We start from the raw sequence: 1,718 nt of genomic DNA on the forward strand, positions 1-1,718 counted from the left end.
GATTCGGACATGTATCTACCTAATTTAATTAACACATAATATAACAAACATTATAAAAGTATTATAAAATAAGGAAACCCTAATACTCTGGTATTGTTTATTATATCAGTACTGGGCTATAATAACTAAATTTCTTCAGTAGTTTATAGCAAAGTATTTGAACCATTTGTAAGTTTATAAAGAGTTTGTTTGCATCGCGCTACGTTCTGCTCATTGATTTCAATGGTTAGCGTTAGCATTAGCTCAATGCATAAAAATCCCCTTTGCGAAGCCACGCCCAGGTCACATGACGCCCAATCCAGTGAGATATATATATCAATGTTTGAAACATTTGAGCTGGTCGGTGTTTGTATGTTTAGACGTTCATGCAGAAAGAAGGAAACAGATGGTGGAGACAAAGCAGCTGCTTGGAGGTCTCAGGACAGATCTGAAAGGTAACGGGGGTCCCGTCCTCTCCTTCCACTGAGCATCTCTCTGCCAAACACTGCACACTTGAGAGCACAGAGTAACAAAGCAGCTCTTTTCTTTAGTCTTTCCTCGAAGTGCCCTGCTCTCCCTCCACTCCAGTGCTCTCAAATGTGGACCCAAAGAGTGTAGAGTTCAAAGGGCGGAGCTTCGATTTCTGATTTTCTTCCAGAGTCGAAGCTTTTGTTTACTTCCTGGTAGCCTGCTGGGGGAAAACGGTGCTAAAGCCTGGCTCGGACACAAATATCTCAGCTATGCACTAAACAAACTCTTTGGGGTTGCTTTTTCAGTCGTGTTTACATCACAAATGCTTCTTGGTGTGTTTGGGGGGCTCTGCTGGATGGAAAGGTTACTGGGGCAGGTGGCAGCAGCTTGGGTGGGCGCTGTGGTTTCCAGGTCCTTCTCTGCTTAACTTGGGTCCCGGTAGTTGAGTGTGTTTATTTTTATTCATCTTTTTGCTTCTGTTTAGGRGGCTGGATGGCCTGGTCGCTGTGGTCTGCCTGTGATGACTCGGGAATCCAGATGAGGAGTCGAGTTTGTGGTGCTCAGGGCAGCATCCCCTGTGTGGGGAACAGCACTCAGCACAGAGACTGCAATGAAATACCTGGTGAGTTGGTCACTTCTCTGACGCTTTACTCTGAAGAGGTTCAGGTTGGCCGTTGGGCAGAATGAGGGAAAAGGCACTTTTGTACATTCTCTCTGTGTGCCTGAATGTTAGAAAACACTCTMTAAGCTTTTATCAGGCTTTGATTTTCACTTTTGTCACCACAAACTGCATGATGCTTTCATGTAGAAAGTCCTAGTCAACTCTTTTCTCAGGAGTGCTCAAATGCCTGCTGTTCCAGGTTTGTTTGCTTTCACAAAAGCTGCCTGAATTTTCTCTATTACAAGTCGATGGCAAAAAGGAGAATAGAGCAGGGGTGYGCAATCCTGGTCCTGGAGGGCCGCAGRRCTACATGTTTTACATGTTTCCTGCTCCAACACACCTGATTCAGTCACTGAACTACCTCTTCATGTTCTGCAGTATGGAGGACCGAAACTGACATAATTAGAAATAAAAGCAGAAATAGATAAATGAGCCTTTAAATAAATAAATACATTTAAAATGCACCAAATAAATTTAAAAAGAAAACTTTACCTCATGTTTTTATAATTTAATTGACCTTCACATTTATTTTTCCAGCTTAGTTCCAATAAATTATATATTTTAACACACAATTAAAATTTTAATGGTTTTTTAAATATGTATTTAC

At 41.6% G+C, this 1,718-nt stretch overlaps 1 protein-coding gene across 1 annotated transcript in view; it reads left to right on the forward strand.

Annotated features, from left to right (window-relative positions):
- The window catches only part of LOC106527902 (semaphorin-5B), a gene marked incomplete at its 5' end in the record, with an annotated part of 48,517 nt that overhangs the window by 23,829 nt on the left and 22,970 nt on the right, over positions 1 to 1,718 (forward strand). Inside the window, 1 exon segment of the mRNA XM_014022909.1 lies at positions 935 to 1,072. Coding sequence (XP_013878363.1) covers positions 935 to 1,072 — 138 coding nt within the window.

The sequence above is a fragment of the Austrofundulus limnaeus genome, unplaced genomic scaffold (genome assembly GCF_001266775.1).
Source record: "Austrofundulus limnaeus strain Quisiro unplaced genomic scaffold, Austrofundulus_limnaeus-1.0 Scaffold348, whole genome shotgun sequence".
Classification (NCBI taxonomy): domain Eukaryota; kingdom Metazoa; phylum Chordata; class Actinopteri; order Cyprinodontiformes; family Rivulidae; genus Austrofundulus; species Austrofundulus limnaeus.